Raw genomic sequence first — 15,925 nt, 5'->3', positions numbered from 1 at the left:
TTAAAACAGTTTAAAGTTAAGACAATTAAGCCACAACCCACATTAGTGAAGACGGCATAGATGGTATGGACAGATCGATTAGGCATACTTGTCCCAACCTAGGTGTTCAAATCTCAGCTATATTGGTTTTAAGGAATCAATTTAAAGTTCCTTTCTTTCCACCTCTCCCTCCTCCCATCTGTTTTCCTTCCTTCCTTCCTTACATCTGACATTTATTCTATGTGGCTCTTACATTAAGCAAGTTTGGCCACCCCTGTTCTAGGATGACCCTGCATTGAGCAAGAGGCTTGACTAGATGGCCTGTTTGGTACCCCTTCCAACTTTATGATTCTACTGTATGACTAAGGCTTAACAGGAAACATACAGGGAAGCTACAGGGACAATGGAAGGGAGGGAAGGTACAAGCCTACAATTCATTTACAGTCCTGCAAACCCTGTTTTGTGGACTTGACCAAAGACATCGAACTGTGAGGAAGTGTTGCTACTAACCTCTCTTGCCTCTCTCCACATTCCCAATAGCCTCCATGTGCATGCTTTATTATCATAACTCTTGTATGTTGCAATTCTGTAGGAGTGCAGAAAAATCACAGAATTCTGCTTCCCAAGAATATCAGCTTTTTAGAGCATGTTCATAGCCTTTTGGTCCCAGAGATACACTCGAAAAGTTTCATGCAATGCCTGGTGAAATCTCAGAGGTCACCAGGGTTGCAGAACAAAATTTCCACAGATCCAAGTTTCCATGTGTACATTCACAGTCATTTCTCATGACAAGAAAATGGCAAAATAAATTACAAAAAAAGTGACTAATATTTAAGAAAGTCATAATCAGCAATGGTTAGAGCGTTAACCTGAGCTTTTAGGAGGAAATTTAATCTGCACATACAGGTTACAGAATTCATCTTATTTTTCACATGCAATCTGAATTGCCTTGGGACAGAATGCCATTTTTTACCATGTAGGAACACACACAGCCTTAAAAGTAGTTAGCCTTAATTTTGGTTACCCTCAAATCCTAAATATCTTAATCAGTTCCTGAGAAGTCGTTACAAAAATTATTCCACTTATTTTACACAAACTCTAGGAGGGTGACAACAAACTAGTGAAAATACATGTGCATCAGAAGGAATTAGTAGTTCAAAAATGATATCCTTCCCCCTCCACAAATCCAACCAAATTTCATCACAATGCACTGAACTAAAACCTCTAAGTCAGCAATCCTACTCAGATCCAGGGCATTTTTGTAGCAGGAACGCCTTTGCACATTAGACCACACACCCCTGACGTAGCAAATCCTCCAAGAGCTTACAATAGGCTCTGTACTAAGAGCCCTGTAAACTCTTGGAGGATTGGCTACATCTGGGGTGTGCGGCCTAATATGCAAAGCAGCTCCTGTTACAAAACAGCCCTGCTCAGAGTTATTCAGTGGGTGTAAGTTCTATGAAAAGGTGCATCATAAATTAGGACTGCACTGTAAATAGGGCCTAGTTATACACGTCATGTGCTCAGAGACGTCACATACCCATCAAGTCTCAGAGTACTGTTAAAAGGGAAGGGGTTTCTGCCTTCTCTCCTGTGCTGTTTTCCCTGGTAGACTCAACCAATTGTGGTGGGGGGCTTGTTTTCCCTTTCCCCAGGCTCCACATGTTTTCAGATCATGTGATGGAGGACATGCATAGACCAAGGAAAGGACGAACAGGCATATACCTCAGCCCTAACTTGCACTGATTAACTTTAACTGGATTGAGACCAATGATTCTGAGCTTGTTTTAATATATGTGCTTCTGTATTTCTATTTCTTTAGCCAAAAAAGATCTACCGTCTCTAATGTGAAGAATATCAGAAACGGTTACCCATAATGCTCGAAGGGAGAAATGCTATCATGCAACCTTCCCAAGTATTACCAGGTTCGGGGAGGGGGGACAGCCTAATCTTCTGCAAGCTTCACGGTCAATTTCCCTCATCCTCAACATATCGTCTGTGTGAGGAAATAGCTTTTTAAGCAATATTATGGCTTTTATTTTACAATGATAACACTTCATGGCCTACTCCTGTGCCACATTAATAGAAACAGTAAAGATAAATTGTACGACAGTGACTCAGCCTCAGAATATCCTCCTGCAGGTCATCACGAGGGGGGGGGGAACCCAGATCTTTTCTTTGCCATAATCCAAAGAGCATTTTAAATGCATTTCTTCAGCTGATGCTGCATTAAAAATTCACCAGTAAAATCAAGTGTTTTGATTACAAAAAAAATCAGAAGAGAACAACAGATTTTGTTTTTCTTAAGTGGTTCCCCCACCACCACCTGCAATGGCAGGATATGATAGTTCCAGTCTGATGAGGCATTGATCTTGCTCTTTAGACATTCCTAATGGCTTATAGAATGTCTGTCAAGTAACAGCCACCTTACAGCAACCCAATATGGTTTCCAAGGCAAACGATGTTCAGAGGTGGTCTGCCGTTGCCTGCCTCCATGTGACAACCCTGGACTTCCTTGGTGGTCTTCCATCCAAGTACTAACCAGAGCTAACCCTGCTTAAAATTCCAAGATCTGATGAGATTAGGCTAGCCTGGCCTATCCAGGATTTAATGACAGGTCTCTTTAGAGCTAACTAGGAGTTAGGATAAATGCACGGATTTTATTTATTTACTCTTTACACTTCTAGGCTGCCCTTCGTTGCAAGAAGGACCCTGCAAGCATTACATCAGGATAGAATAATCAAGATAAATAAATTTATAATAAATTAACATAAAAAAATACAATACATGTTCTAATTTATGACCAAAATACCACCCAAAATGGCAGCTGTGTGTCAGTGGTGTAGAGGGAATTTAGAAATCTCAAAACATCACATTATTATGATTGTAAACTATACTGGACTTTAACAAGGAGGAGGAGAAGTTAGGTATGTTTAATCAGACCCACGGGGGGGGGGAGGGGAAGAAGAGGAAAATGAGGCAGATGACGACTATATTGGATTTATATCCCACCCTTCACTCTGAATCTCAGAGTGGCTCACAATCTCCTTTACCTTCCTGCCCCACAACGAATACCCTGTGCGGTGAGTGGGGCTGAGAGAGCTCTCCCAGAAACTGCCCTTTCAAGGACAACTCCTGTGAGAGCTATGACTGACCCAAGGCCATTCCAGCAGCTGCAAGTGGAGGAGTGGGGAATCAAACCCAGTTAAGATAAGAGTCCACGAACTTAACTGCTACACCAAAGTGGCTCTCGGTATTGGTACGATATTGAGTAAGGCAGCAAATCACTATTCAGAGATGAAAAGGGTCGAATTAAAAGATGTGATCTAAAGAGAGAATTTAGGAAGATGCTTCTTGAGTAATGTGGTAAAGGAAACTCGTCAAATTCTAAACATAAAGGCTGATTTGGAGGCTGATGAAGCAAGGGCTTCCTGTTTTCTAAACCTTGGCCTTCAAGGACTGTAGCCATTACACAGATTTCATGGCTGTTCCTGCTTATTTTCATGTATGCCTCCATTGTATCACATATCACAACTGGAACCAGGATAAAAGTGAATTACCTTGTAGTTCCCAGACTTTCAAAGGTTCTGCATCATTGCTGCTTTCAACTAAGTATTTTCTCAACTCCGTCAGATTATCTTTGAGATCCGGGTAGTTTTGCCTAGATTATAAAACGGGGAAAAGTCAGCACAACCCAGCACCTATCTAGGGAAGCCAGCCTCCAAGTGAAAACTCTGGATCCCCTGGAATTACAGCTCACCTCCAGACTACTGAGATCAATTCCCCTGGGGAAAGTGGATGTTTTGGACGGTGGGCTCTATAGCATTGTACTCCACTGAATTCCCTGTCCTCCCCGGACTCTAACTCCAAATTTCTGGGAGTTTTCCAACCTGGAGCAGAGTTTCCTGTGTCCAGGGGCATCTGTAACCCTACACCTATCAGGTTACAATACCACAGATATTACAAATGGTACTTTCAGTGCTTTTCCCTAAGGCAGTGGTGGACGACTTTTGAATCCATGCATATTTATGCGTTGCCTGTGAACAAGGATTTCAATGCTTATAGGAAATAAAATGCTGAGACTCTGTTCTTTTAAATGTATGGTTTTTTTAAAAAAATCTACTTGCTACCATAGTTTACCTGCCGTAATATTTGAAAATTATATGGCTATTAAAGACAAACAGCAGAAATTGTATGTTATTGGCAGAGAGGGAACGTGGCTTAGCAGAAGAATCTACTTTGCGTGCAGAAGGTCCTAAGTTCAGTCTCTGGCATCTCCAGTTTAAAAAGGACCAGGCAAGTAGGTGAGTTGAAAGACCTCTATCTGAGACCCTGGAGAACTGTTGCCAGTCTGAGGAGACAATATTGACCTTGACAGACCAATTTAGTATAAGGTAGATTCAAGGCATTTAAATGAACTGGTGGTAGAAAGTGCCATCAAGTGACACTCGACTTATGACAACCCCGTAGGGTTTTCAAGGCAAGAGACATTCAGACGGTGTTTGTCATTACCTGCCTCTGCATAGCAACTCTGGACTTCCTTGGGGGTCTCCCATCAACATAATAACCAGGGCTGAACCTGCTTAGCTTCCTAGATCTGACAAAATTGGACTAGCTAGGACATTAATACAAATGAATGAACTAAGACAAATGAATGTAATGATTTCAAAACCACTAGGTAGGATGCAGTGGTGCACTCACTAGACCCCTGGTACAAGCAGAAACACTAAAAGTACCTTGCATTATGTTACACTTATACTGTATTCCAACTTGCATTTACACTTATGCAAGACATGGTGTAAGTAATTATCAGGATAATCAAATATTGCAGTACAACCAAAGCTACTGCTTGTGTAAGGAGAATTGGACCAAGTGCCTTTACATTTCTAGAGGGCTTTTTTTTTTTGTACCAGGAACTCCTTTGCATATTAGGGCACACACCCCTGATGCAGCCAATCCTCCAAGAGTTTACAGGGCTCTTAGTGCAGGGACTACTATGTAGTTGTGTGGCGTAGTGGGGAAGAGCAGTGGACTCAGATCTGGCTTGATCAACCGGGTACAATTCCGTCTTCCAACCACAAAACCTGCTGGGTGACCCCGGGCCAGTCACGTTCTCTCAGCCCCACCTATCTCACAAGGTGCTTGTTGGGGGGAGAGGAGGGGAAGGTGAGTGTAACCCGCTTTGATACTCCTTTGGATACAGCAAAAAGTGTGAAACAAGTGCCAACCCTTCTTCTTGTGGAGAGTCAGTTTGGTGTAGTGGTTAAGTGCGTGGACTCTTACCTGGGAGAATCAGGTTTGATTCCCCACTCCGCCACTTGCAGCTGCTGGAATGGCCTTGGGTTAGCCATAGCTCTCACAGGAGTTGTCCTTGAAAGGGCAGCTGCTGTGAGAGCCCTCTCAGCCCCACTGACCTCACAGGGTGTCTGTTTTGGGGAGAGAAGATATAGGATATTGTAAGCTGCTTTGAGTCTCTGATTCAGAGAGAAGGACGGGGTATAAATCTGCAATCTTCTTCTTCTACTGTAAGCTCTTGGAGGATTGGCTACATCAGGGTTGTGTTGTGTGGCCTAATATGCAAAGGAGTTCTTGCTACAAAAAAGCCCTGTATTTCCTTTCCTGCATTTGCTGGATCCAAGCTGATGGATTTCTTTAAGCCGATTTATAAACTCCAGTATATGGGAATGGGGTTCATATTAACTCACTTCAATGTGTCAAAGAGAAATCCCTGGACATCACTTCCCTTGTTGTCTTCTTCCTCTGTTACATTCCTTGCAGCTAAACATGACACATAAAAAAAAATAATAATCTCAGAATACATTGGCTTTCCAGAAGTTATTAAAATGACATTTGATTTTCCATCGAAGACCCTAACTTATACTTTCTAAAATGAGGGGGGAAACTAGCCTGTCTTCAAAACAGATGACAAAAGAGTCGATTGGGCTTGGTGTACTGTGTTAGAGAAAAGATATTTTCTATTCCATAAAGCCACCCATCTACACACACACAAAAATTACAGAAGTATATTTCTGTATTGATTCTCAATGCCCATGGCTACCTTTGCCATATCCCACAAAATGCAATCACATCCAACCATGTGTGTCAGGAAAAAAAACAAATATTGGGTGAATTACTGACCCAACAAGACATTTTCCATTAACTTCAATGTGGCCATGCAGAAGATTAATTCTAGACACTGTGGAATATTTTGTGATAATAATGTCTCCAATAACATCACACACAGGAAGGGGGAAAACGTACCTTTAGCTTGAGAGTCATCTACTGCTTTGTATTCTGTGCTTTTTATTGCAAGTTCCACACCATACCCAGACAAATACATCTTTTCAGAGCTGGGTTTCTAGCCGAGCATATCATTTGGAAAAAGGAGAGAAGACAAGAGATTTTGAGAGCCACCGGTGCTAAACCACATGCAATTCAACATTTCAGCCTAAATCCTGTTGTAAGAAGCTGGACTTCTAAGCAAACATGCAAAGGACTGGGCTGTTAGCATAAGCAAGCAGTAAATCGTAACTTGTACTTAAAAACTTAGAGGTTTTGCTTATGCAAATTCAAGAAGATAAGGAGATAGAGGGGTTGAAACTGAGAGGTTCTTCTTATAAATACAGAGCGTTTGCAGATGATGTAATGTTTATAAATGAAAATCCCACTCATGTAACACCATTGGTGCTTCATAAGATACAAGAGTATGGAGAACTGGCAGGTTTTTACATAAACAAAGAAAAATCAAAAATATTGTGCAAAAATATGTCAAAGAGTAAACAGAAAGAACTACAAAACTTAACAGAATGTGAAGTTACTTCTAAAGTAAAATATTTAGATGTGAAAATCACAACAAAAATATTGATTTGTATAAAAATAATTATGAGAAACTTTGGTGTAAGATTGATGGAGATTTGATAAAATGGAACACGTTGAATTTGTCTTTACTGGGCAGAATTTCTGCAATTAAAATGAATGTCTTACCAAGAATTATGTTCCTGTTTCAAAGAATTTCAATAGTGAAAGATAATAAACAATTTAGCAAATGGCAAAGGAAAATTTCAGAACCAAGAATTAAAATGAAAATTTTGATTGATGCAAAAGAAAGGGGAGGTTTCCAATTACCTGTTTTAAAGTTGTATCATGATGCAGTACGCCTGGTGTGGGTCAAGGAATGAATGACGTTATTAAATAGAAAACTACTAGTACTAGGTCATGGAAATGTTTTTGGTTGGCATGCATATATGTGTTATGCGAAAAGTAAGATGGATAGTTTTTTCTCCTATCACTATATAAGAAGCAATTCGTTAAATACCTGGTTAAAATATAAGAGATATGGAGATGAAAGGAAACCACTTTGGATTGTGCCAACAGAAGTAATAAAATTATATTCTGATATCAATGAAGAGAAATGGCTATCATACAAACAATTGTTAAAAATACATGGAGGGAAGGTGGAATTAAAATCGGCTGAAAAATTACAATATATATATAACTGGTTTCAATTGCAACAGATTAAGAGTTTGCTTGAACAGGACATTAAAAATGATGGAATAAGACAAGAACAAACAGAACTGGAGAGAATGCTGTTGGGTGATAACAAAAAATTGATTTACAGAATTTATAAACTATTGTTGAAATGGTCTACGGAAGATGAATTAGTTAAATCTCAAATTATAAAATGGGCAATAAATATAAATAAGAAAATACAGATGGAGTCATGGGAGTACTTATGGAAAAACTCTATGAAGATATTGACAAGTTATAATATTAAAGAAAACTGTTTCAAAATGTTATATAGGTGGTATAGGACACCTAAGAAACTGGCAAAAATGAATAATCAGGTATCAGATAGATGTTGGAAATGTGAAAAACATGAAGGATCTTTCTACCATATATGGTGGACTTGTGAAAAGGCAAAACAATTTTGGCAAATGATTCAGCAAGAGATCTCAAAAATTTTGGGTTATAATATTAAGTAGGCACCAGACATCTTTTTATTGGGATTATAAATGGAAAAATTTCCAAAACAAGATAGAACGATAATTTGGTATATGCTTTCAGCCGCAAGGACATTATATGCGCAGATGTGGAAGAAGGATAAAATACCAGAAAAATGGACTGGACTTTAAAAGTTATGCATTGGAGTGAAATGGACAAGTTTACAAGAATCTTAAAAGAAAATGATCTAGAGAAGTTTAAAAATGAATGGGGAAAATTTCAAACATAAGTTGAAAAACAATGGAAGGTTAAAGGATACTTGGCGATTTTTGACAATAGTTGAACTTTGGAGGAAGAATACATGGACTATAGTCAAAAAGCAGGAATGTGGGAATATATTTTCTTTTTAATTTTCTTTTGATAAGGTCTAAAGGATTATAATGAAGATGGATTATAATTTTAACATATGGTTTTTTCTTTCATTTTTATCTTCTTGTTGTAAGATTTTTTATGAAGATTCTTTAGTTGAAAAAATTACCTTTTAGTTTTAGCAATTTACTTAAAATACACCATCGGAGGTCATGAAAAGGGGGGGAGGGAGGAGAAAAATTTAATGTTTTTGTATGAACTTTTAATAATAGATGATGAGTATTATCACAATATATTACAGAATAATAAAAATTGGTTTAAACGTAATCTGTTAAAATATTTTCACTATTTTGCATACTAATTCACTGCTCACCTGCTATATGTAGGACTGCTAATTCCATCCCATTCTATTGGCTGATGAGGCGTGCTTGGCACACAGCTCACATCCTGAATTAAACTTTGCTGGTCTTCAAGGTGCCATCGGACTCTAAACTTTGTTTTGGTAGTTAAGCAGTGGAACGGAGTGCCTAGTGAGGTGGTGAACTCCCCCTTACTGGCAGTCTTTAAACTGCAGCTGGATGAACACTTGTCAGGCAGTGCCGGATTAAACCCTGTGGAGGCCCCTAGGCAGTCAAAATCATGGGGGGCCCCTCGCAAATTATCTCAGAATCAGAGTGCCCCCACTGTAGCCTGCAAGAACCTTCTCAAAACCTCTTTGACAAAGCTGCAGGGGAGAGGCAGAGGCAAACTTGGCAATGACACCAGCAGCAGTCACATTAGGCAAGTCGGGCAAAGAGCTAGTTGCTGGCTGCACATGCAGGCTGGGAGGGCTGCAAGCAGGGGGAAAATGGGGGGGGAAAGACGGTCCAGAGCCCCTAAACACATGGGGACCCATACACCAGTGCCGACTTGGCCTGATTGTTAATCTGGCTCTGTTGTTAGGGATGCTTTAGGACAGGTTAGGCTAATCCTGCACTGAGCAGGGGATTGGACTAGATGGCCTATATCAGGGGGTGTCAAATGTGTGGCCCAAGGGCCAAATCAGACCCCTGAGCAACTGTCTGTCATTTGCTTCCGTCTCCCTCTCTCTTGCTTCTTTCTGCATAACAGCTTGCTTTGCAAGGCTTGCTCAATCACGCAGGAGCAAAGCCTCTATTTTCTCTATTGGCTGAGACTCCTCCCTTGGGGAGGAGAGCTTTCCTTGCTAGGCTCTCTCAACTGCACCGCAGAGCTACTAAGCCAAGCCTCTCTTCCTTCTATTGGGGGAGTCTCCTCCCCCTCCTGGTCCCCTGAGGAAGGAAGGAAAGAGCCAGAGCTTCCTTCACCCAGTTCCCTGGATCCCATGGGAGAAATGCAAAGAAAACACCTTTAAGGTCAATGAGTGCTAATGTTTTAAGCATAATTTAAGTTTTTTAAAAATCTTTAATTGTGTTTGTGTCCTTTATCAAGTTTATATCTCTGCTACCTAATCTTATAAAGGAACACACATGGCCTGGCCCAACAAGGTCTCATTTATGTCAGATTCGGCCCTCATAACAAAATGAGTTTGACACCCCTGGCCTATACGGCCCAACTCTATGATTCTGTGAAATCAGGGATGTTTCTTCTCTGAGGCAGGCCACGAGAACAGCAGCTCCTTCCTATAGCAGGGACCGTATCAGATCCTCTTTAAGCTACTTGTCTAAAGAGAAGGAAGAGCTGATCTAAAGAGAAGGGCCGATCCTTATCGTGCTGTGGCCAGCAGCAGGGTGCAGAGCTATGCTATTCACTCCAAGAGGCACCCAACAGTCACCTTGCCGCACGTTGCTTGCAAACAGCTGTATTCTTTGAAACAGCTGTATTTTCAAACACAGGACCAGATGCCACTGTTCTGATCAGAAACGTTCCAACAACCGTATACTCTTCTTTCGTTTACATCCGTTCAGAGAGAAGGAAATAGTTGGGGATAGATTGTTCAGATTTTACTTTGATTAAAAAAAAAAACCCCTCTACAGAATTTCTACAAATTACAGTTGGAAGAAAAAGTTTTAATAGGAATGTAGAACAAACAGCAAAATATTAGGCCCTATTTCTTTAATCAATAACATATATTTCAATGAAATAACATTCTTTGAGTATTGATAGTGCAATCCGCAGCACATTTTTTTTAAAGGTAGTCCCCTGTGCAAGCATCAGTCGTTTCCAACTCTGGGGTGACGTTGAATCACAACGTTTTCATGGCAGACTTTTTACGAGGTGGTTTATCATTGCCTTCCCCAGTCATCTACACTTTCCCCCAGCAAGCTGGGTACTCATTTTACCGACCTCGGAAGGATGGAAGGCTGAGTCAACCTGGAGCCGGCTACCTGAACCCAGCTTCCGCTGGGATCAAACTCAGGTTGTGAGCAGAGTTTAGGACTGCAGTATTGCAGCTTTATCACTCTGCACCACGAGGCTCAGCACATTTACTCAGAAATAAGTCTCATTGAGCTCAATGGAGCTTACTCCCTAGGACGTAAGCATAGGAATTAAGCAATAAGGCTCCACTGGTCTCTTCATTTAGAACAAGGTCTGGGAGCAGATCCTCTAACTGAGATGTTACCAGTGTGAACTGTATACAGAGGCAACATAGAACAGCAGTTAAAGTGATGAGCTAGAAGCGTCAAGACCAGATCTGTTCAAATTCCCATTCTGCCACAAAGGTCACTGAATGTACTTGGCACAGAACATAAAAAAATAAGAGATGCCATGTTGGATCAGGCCAATGGCCCATCCAGTTCAACACTATGGCCGATTCCTCACCAGCATTTGTTCTGCCCCTGCGGATCTCCTTGCATCGGCACAAGCTGTCAATTCCCCACCAGTCACCCCGCAGCACCTCTTGCCTCAGGGCTCCTTCCAATTCCTGTCGCGGCATCTGGAACTCCAAAAAAACAGCATCCTGTTGCTGTGACAGTAACAGGAAGTAGCTACGAAGTAAGAGGCACCTGCGGAGCAACTAGTGGGGAATCCATTGCCTGAGCTGGCACAGGGAGAAGAGCAGGGGCGGAGCAAATGAGGTGAGGAATCGGCCTCTGTATCACACAGTGGCAAAAAAACCCAAAAACAGGTACCATCAGGAGGTCCATCAGTGGGGCTAGGACACTAGAAGCCCTCCCATGCTCTCTCTCTTTTTTTGTTTTTGGCCTGATCCAATATAGCTTCTCTTAAGTTCTTATGTTCTTGGCATAGCCCAATTTACAGAGATCCTATGAGGACAGAAGAGGGGAGGCACGTAAGCTGCCCTGAACTCCCTGGAAGGAAGATGGGTTTAAAAAGAATGACATTGAATTAGATGAGCCAATGGTCAGACAGTATTAAGAGGTACTTAATCTAAACTAGTGTGAATTGATGTTACCTTGAAAATGAAATAAAAGCAAACGTTAGGGGGGAAATGTTTCTTTCAACTGGGAGATTCTATTCTGGAAAAGGGATTAAGCTCTAATACTTTAAAGAAAGCTACATTCTCAAAAGCAAAAGATTTACGCTAAAACTTTATTGCAACAGGTAGTTGTAACAGGTTAATATGGACTCTGAACATTCTGGCTCCAGAGCCAATAGAGTTTGAATTACCTATCTGCATGTGCTTTACAGGGACTGTACCAGTCAAGGTTTTAGGAACAGCCTACATAGTGTTGAGCACAGAACTGGGGCCAGCTAACAATGCTCCCTCTAAGCTGTGGTGTCGTGTGAGCAAAAATTTTACTTTGTGAGCTACTGGCATTAAAGTTGTGAGTTGCTGCATACATTAGTTTGCTCTGGGGCCATCCTTCTTGAGCTAAGGCAAAAATGTGAGAGCCAGAGGATAAAAAAGTGTAAGCTAGCTCACACTAACTCAGCTTAGAGGGCATAGTGCTCGCAACCACAGTTTGGCCTTTCTGTCTGGGGAATGAATCCCATGGGTACAATTAATTCAATTTCACATAGGTACATGGGCAATATTTTAAATAAGGTATGGGCAAGCTACGGTTACTCCAGGCAGTACAGCTTCTTTGCTCAAAAGAAATAAGTTTATTAGAAACTGACAGATGCTTGAAGCTTTTAAGTAAAATTAATCATTTAATGCACTTAATAGCTCTGAACATAAAGCCCCCCCCCCCCCCGCCACTTCAATGTACACAACCTGGCTCCCATTACAATGACAGTGATAGTTATTAACTTGTTGTCATGGAAACTCAGTGCATATTTTTGGATGTCTACCTTCTAATGCCAATCATGTACTTTTTGATATACAAGCAGCAAGAATGCCTGCTGTTTCTCTTGCCTGTGAAGACTTGGCACAGATATGTTGTCTGGATAGTACTACTCTGCTTCGCTAAGTCTGAAACCTTCCTTCCACTTATTAAGTGGCTCTTTGAGCTTCCTTTGGCTGGAGAAAGCTGTTATGCTTTAATGAATGGTAAAAAGGTAAAGGTAGTCCCTTGTGCAAGCACTAGTCATTTCCGACTCTGGGGTGACGTTGCATCACGATGTTTTCACGGCAGACTTTTTACAGGGTGGTTTGCCATTGCCTTCCCCAGTCATCTACACTTTCCCCCCAGCAAGCTGGGTACTCATTTTACCGACCTCGGAAGGATGGAAGGCTGAGTGAGCCTCGAGACAGCTACCTGAACCCAGCTTCCACTGGGATCAAACTCAGGTCGTAAGCAGAGTTCGGACTGCAGTACTGCTTTACCTTATGAACCATGGGTCTATGTTAATGAGTCTCCAGTCTATAGAGGTCAGCTCTTCCTGAGGTAACAGCCATTTCAGAGGACGGCCTCCATGGAATGTCACCCCCATCTTTAAAGGGTTGGAACACTTTCCCTATGAAGAAAGACTGGGGCTCTTCAGCTTGGAGAAACGTCGACTGAGGGGTGACATGATAGAGGTTTACAAGATTATGCATGGGATAAAGAAGGTAGAGAAAGAAGCGTTTTTCCCTCTCTCTCACAATACAAGAAGTGGACACTCAATGAAATTGCTGAGCAGTCAAGTTAGAACAGATAAAAGGAAATACTTCTTCACCCAAAGGGTGATTAACACGTGGAATTCACTGCCACAGGAGGTGGCGGTGGCTACAAGCACAGACAGTTTCAAGAGGGGCTTGGATAAATATATGGCGCTGGGGTCCATCAGTGGCTATTACTCACAGGGTTTTGGTGGAACTCTCTGTCTGGGGCAATGTTATTCCGTATTCTTGGTGTTTGGGGGGGGGGGGGGGCAACAGTGGAAGGACTTCTAGTGTCCTGGCCCCACTGGCGGGCTTCCTGATGGTATTTGGTTTTTGGCCACTGTGTGACACAGAGTGTTGGACTGGATGAGCCATTGGCCTGATCCAACATGGCTTCTCTTTTGTTCTTATGCTCTTTTGTTCTTATGGAATTACATCTTTACTGAGCTCCTTTTTCCAGGCACCAATCCCAAATTGCCAGGAATTTGCCAAGCCATAGTTGGCATAGCCCAGACCAGCCCAATCTCATCAGATCTTGGGAGCAAAGCTAGAACAGCCGTAGTTATAAGTTAGATGGGAAACCACCAAGGAATATTAGGATTGCTACGCAGAGGCAGGCAATGGCAAACCACCTCTAAATGTCTCATGCCTTGGAAATCCCAACAGGGGTCACCATAAATTGGCTGTGACTTGAGGGCAATTTCCACCACCAGTTAGCAACCCTACTGGGCATGCATGATTCAGGAAGAGGACCACAAATCAACACATGGCCTCACAAACTCATTTCCTACAGAGGTTTGCTTTAGGTAGCATTAGTTTGCACCGTGGCAGACTTCTTTTAGTACTCATCATATTCCTTCACAATGGGAATGTACAAAATTCTTTCCAAACCTAGTCGCAGTGGCATTCCCCTGGTTAGTATTAACCATGCTTAGTGCCAATACAGATGTCCTAGATCAGGAATATCTCTTTTGTCCCACAGTGTTCTTCCTTTTGTGTTTAGGTGTGACCAGGGCTTTTTCTCTAGCAGGAACTCCTTTGCATATTAGGCCACATCCCCTGATGTAGCCAATCCTCCTGGAGCTTACAGTAGGCCCTGTAAGCTCTTGGAGGATTGGCTACATCAGGGGTGTGTGGCCTAATATGCAAAGGAGATTCTGCTACAAAAAAAGCCCTGGGTGTGACCAAAAGGCTTTTTTTTTTGTCGTGGGGGAGGGGGGAGGAGAACAGAATATGCAACAATAAGGCATACTGCAAAAATCAAGGGAAGTTTAGAGAAACTTAACTTTTAATGACAAATAATTCTATCACTTCCCCCATACACCTACCTGAACAAAATGTCGGAGAACGTAAACGATTTCCTCCTTTTGTGCTTTTTCGGACAAAACTTTGTGAAACGTGGCAAAGTCCTTTGTACCCATTTCAGCATAAAGGATCACCACTGGGCCAGTCTCACTGCGCGCGGGGAATTTATGGTCTCCTTTGAACAGATACGGCCTGGGCCTTGGATTGAGAACAGATAATTTTTCAGCTCAGAGCAAATGACGCTTGAATGAGTGTGGCAGAAGGAAAGAGGCTTTATTCCATTTCCTGGTCACTGAACAATTGAAAAAAGCATTTAAAGACATGGAAAGAACATCACAATTGCTGTACCTTGTTGCAGAAAAGAGCTGAACTCCGGTTTCAAACCACAGATGAGACTTGGCATTCGCCACATGGCAATTTTATGAAGACACAAATAAAAGCCACGCAGCTGCAAGAAAAGGCACTAAAAGCTACTCTGTTTTTCTTGTCCAGTAATATGTAGACTTTTTATTTAATACCGTTTGTTACAGTTACTGGAATGCATGCAAAGTGACCAGTACATGGGCAATTCAAGCTCCATAACTAGCAGTGAAATTCTAAATGGTTACACCCTTCTAAATTCACTGAAGGGGATCACTTTCTTAAAAATTGCAATGTAAATAGGTCTTAGTATCAAGCTAAGGATCCCAGCTTCCAGGGGGTACCTGGGGATCCCATGGAATTACAGCTTATCTCCAGTGTAAAGGACTAAGTTCTCCTGGAGAAAATGGCTGCTTTGGAGGGTGGACTCTATGGCATTATACCCCACTGAGGTCCCTGTCCTCTCCATACTCCATCCTCAAATCTCCATGAGGTTTCCAACCTGGATCTGGCAACCCTTCCCCCTACAACCCCAGCCAGTGGCCGGAGTGGGGTGTTGCTGGCAACCCGAGATTTAATCTTTGTTTTCAAGTCTCATACAACAATAGGACTTTGTGTCTCATCCTGCAAGTCCTGAAACCTGAACCCTCAGGGAAGAGCAGAACAGTCTTGCCTGTAGCTGAGTGACATCAGTAGATCTTGACATGAGCTGCTCTTGAGAAAGCCAAGAAATGAGCTCACCTTCAACGCCGCTCGCCTTAGAGAGCCAGTTTGGTGTAGTGGTTAAGTGCATGGACTCTTATCTGGAAGAACCTGGTTTGACTCCCCACTCCTCCACCTGCAGCTGCTGGAATGGCCTTGGGTCAGCCATAGCTCTCGCAGTTGTCCTTGAAAGGGCAGCTGCTGTGAAAGCTGTCTCAGCCCCATGCACCTCACAAGGTGCCTGTTGTGGGGGAAGATAAAGGAGATTGTAAACTGCTCTGAGTCTGATTCAGAGTGAAGGGCATGGTATAAATCTGC

At 42.1% G+C, this 15,925-nt stretch overlaps 1 protein-coding gene across 2 annotated transcripts in view; it reads right to left on the bottom strand.

Moving 5' to 3' along the window:
- Positions 1-15,925, bottom strand: part of UGGT2 (UDP-glucose glycoprotein glucosyltransferase 2) — a 137,298-nt gene that overhangs the window by 104,755 nt on the left and 16,618 nt on the right. For both annotated transcript variants that reach the window (XM_060233610.1, XM_060233611.1), the window contains exons 5-8: positions 14,569-14,743; positions 6,241-6,337; positions 5,685-5,757; positions 3,540-3,640 (exon numbers count right to left, since the gene is read on the bottom strand). In XM_060233610.1, coding sequence (XP_060089593.1) covers positions 3,540-3,640; positions 5,685-5,757; positions 6,241-6,337; positions 14,569-14,743 — 446 coding nt within the window. The remainder of the gene's footprint in view (positions 1-3,539; positions 3,641-5,684; positions 5,758-6,240; positions 6,338-14,568; positions 14,744-15,925) is intronic.

Source organism: Heteronotia binoei, chromosome 3 (genome assembly GCF_032191835.1).
Source record: "Heteronotia binoei isolate CCM8104 ecotype False Entrance Well chromosome 3, APGP_CSIRO_Hbin_v1, whole genome shotgun sequence".
Lineage (NCBI taxonomy): Eukaryota > Metazoa > Chordata > Lepidosauria > Squamata > Gekkonidae > Heteronotia > Heteronotia binoei.
Note: the sequence above shows the minus strand (reverse complement) of the source record. Positions and strands in the feature narration are given on the sequence as shown.